Consider the following 2,797-nt stretch of genomic DNA (forward strand, 5'->3'; position numbering starts at 1 on the left):
CTAGACTATAGACTAGACTATAGACTAGACTATATACTAGACTATAGACTAGAATATAGACTAGACTATAGACTAGACTATAGACTAGACTATAGACTAGACTATAGAATAGACTATAGACTAGACTATAGACTAGACTATTGATTAGGCTATAGACTAGACTATAGACTAGACTATAGACTAGACTATAGACTAGACTATAGACTAGACTATAGACTAGACTATAGCCTTAACTAGACTGTAGACTAGACCATAGGCTACATACTTAACTACAGATACTATACTAGACTAAAGACTACAGTAAGTAGTAAAATTCTTCTTTCTTTTAGTCAAACATGGCAGCAGCTGCTGATCATAACAATACAACGAGGGATATACAAGCGAGCCAACAGCAATTAGGCGGTAAAACGCCCAAAAAACTTAAATCACCCAACAAGAAAGATAAGCTACTTAATGTCTCCTATATAAATTCATTTTGCTCGACAAATTTAGAAGTAGACGAAGGCGAAAACCTAAATTTTGCTAATTACAACGAAGAAAAGTGTCCACAATGCAATAAATCTTTTGCATCAATAAGTGCCTTAAATTCCCATTTAGTATTCCATTCAAATGTACATTGTCCCATTTGTAAACTGGAAGTAACACAGAATTTCTTTATAAAACATATTCTAAAGCATGAAGGTGAAAACTGCTATCCCTGTCAGTCGTGTGGTAAAATATTTTCCAATCTAGAAGAACGTATGAAACATTGGCATAGTCATGCCCAGGAGAAACCGTTTGCCTGCACTATTTGTTTTAGACGTTATGGTAGATTGCAACATTTAAGTCGTCATATGAGAGGTCATATGGAATACGATTGTAATTTGTGTGGTAAAACATTTAAATCAGTTGCAGAATCTGCCAAGCCACCGCATGTCTGTAAGAAATGTAAAAAATCATTGAAATATATTCCTTTGAGTGGTGAATGGGAAAAGGTAAAGAAAACTTTAAAAAAGTTGTAAAAAACGTAAAGTTAAGATCTCCTTATTACTTGTTTCTTTATAGAAAGCAGCAGAGGAAGCCGATTACAAAGAATAAGTTTACTTAATAACCACTTTTGAAATTCCATATTTTTGCCACTTTTAATAGAAACTGCTTAATTTTTATTTTTAAAAGAATTATATGTTTAAATTTAAAAAAAAAATACTTTTTAATATATTTCCAAATTAAGGACTTTTCTAAAACCTTTTTGGAAATATAATTTTTAACAGAAATTGTTTAAGTTTTTTATATTAATAAATTTATGTGCTTGAAAATTTACTTCAAATTGCAAAAAAAAAACGTTAATTCGTTTGCCAATCCTCTTTTAGTCGCCAAAAACACTTTAAAAAATCACTTTAATAAGAGATATCTGGCAACTTAATGCCATTGTTTACATTATAATTATTGACAAAAAAAATATCAACAAATTAAATTTAATATTATTTGATGTAAAGATATTTTAAAAACAATTTAAACTACATCATGTCCTTGGTTACTTTGAAGCCTTCATTATTGAATGCTGCTGCTTCCGGAGGTGCCGAAAGCACCATAGAAAAATCGTTCAATTTCGATATATCTGGCAACATATTTACATTGTTTACATTAATATTTTTTTTGTTTATTTTTGTTTCTCTGTTTACCCGGACTTCCTATGAAATGTTAAAATTTTCTGTATTCTTAAAGAATATTAACAAATAAATATAATATAATGATAATATAAAGGTTTTAAATAATTAAAAACTAAAAAAAAAACAAACACACATCAAATGAATAATAATTTTTAAATAATAATTCTCTGGCAAAGACAAGCGTTTTATTGTTTCTACAACATGGCCCTAAAAACTTTGCAGCCTAATTTAACAACAGCTCCCTTACAAGAAACAGCTTGTGAATCTATGACATTGTTGAATACTACTTCCGGTGGTGCGTCTAAATGTGCCGAAATATTTGTTACAAATAATGCCGATAAGTGGACATTTTTTTGTGTTCATTGCGAAAAATCCACCAGTGATATAGGAGTTTTCATTTGTCACATACGTTTGGAACATCTAAGTTGTCTTAATGATTTGCGAAAAAGTAAAGAGTCTACTGAACATTCTGATAATATAATGGCTCCAAAAACAAATAACATTTCTATATCACAAAATGTAGATACTGAGAAAACTAGGCCCGAAAATGAGCGAAGTGAACAAACAATAGATATTCAATCCAATACTTCCGAAGTTTCCAAAATTTTTGATATTAGCCCACAGCCACTGGCAAGTAAAGAAAACCAAAATCAAACTAATATTATTAAACAGGAAGTAATAACGGACGAACAGTCATTTACGTGCAAAAAACCCAAGAATACTCCTAATCTAATGCAGGATGAGTCTTCTAAGGTTCCAAATAATTTTGAGGTTTCTTCAGTGGTAAATCTACCTTCTACTGAGGATGAAGTATTAGCTGCAGATGAACAACAGCCAATGCAATGTGATGTTATTAAAGAAGAAATCTTTATTAATGAACCTGTAGACTTGCAAGATACTGGCTCTAAAGTTCCTAAAATTTCAGAAGTTACTTCATTAAGGCAGACGGCGACAAGTAAGGAATTGGAGAACATAACAAATAAGGTAAGTAGGTTATAGTGCAGTTAGTTATACAGAATAGACTAAAGAATAAACTATATACTAAACTATAGACTAGCCTATAGACTAGACTATAGACTAGACTATAGACTAGACTATAGACTAGACTATAGACTAGACTATAGACTAGACTATAGACTAGACTATAG

The 2,797-nt window shown here is 30.8% G+C and overlaps 2 protein-coding genes across 2 annotated transcripts in view; one reads left to right on the forward strand and one right to left on the reverse strand.

The window, feature by feature from the left end:
- The window catches only part of LOC111674953, a 22,916-nt gene that overhangs the window by 2,306 nt on the left and 17,813 nt on the right, over positions 1–2,797 (reverse strand). The gene's annotated exons all lie outside the window — the stretch shown is intronic.
- On the forward strand, positions 334–1,299 carry LOC124418645 (zinc finger protein 92-like). Its single transcript, XM_046945454.1, has 2 exons — positions 334–974; positions 1,045–1,299. The coding sequence occupies exons 1-2, from the start codon at positions 336–338 to the stop codon at positions 1,075–1,077; spliced, it is 672 nt and encodes a 223-aa protein (XP_046801410.1). The 5' UTR covers positions 334–335; the 3' UTR covers positions 1,078–1,299.

This window comes from Lucilia cuprina, chromosome 3 (genome assembly GCF_022045245.1).
Source record: "Lucilia cuprina isolate Lc7/37 chromosome 3, ASM2204524v1, whole genome shotgun sequence".
Classification (NCBI taxonomy): domain Eukaryota; kingdom Metazoa; phylum Arthropoda; class Insecta; order Diptera; family Calliphoridae; genus Lucilia; species Lucilia cuprina.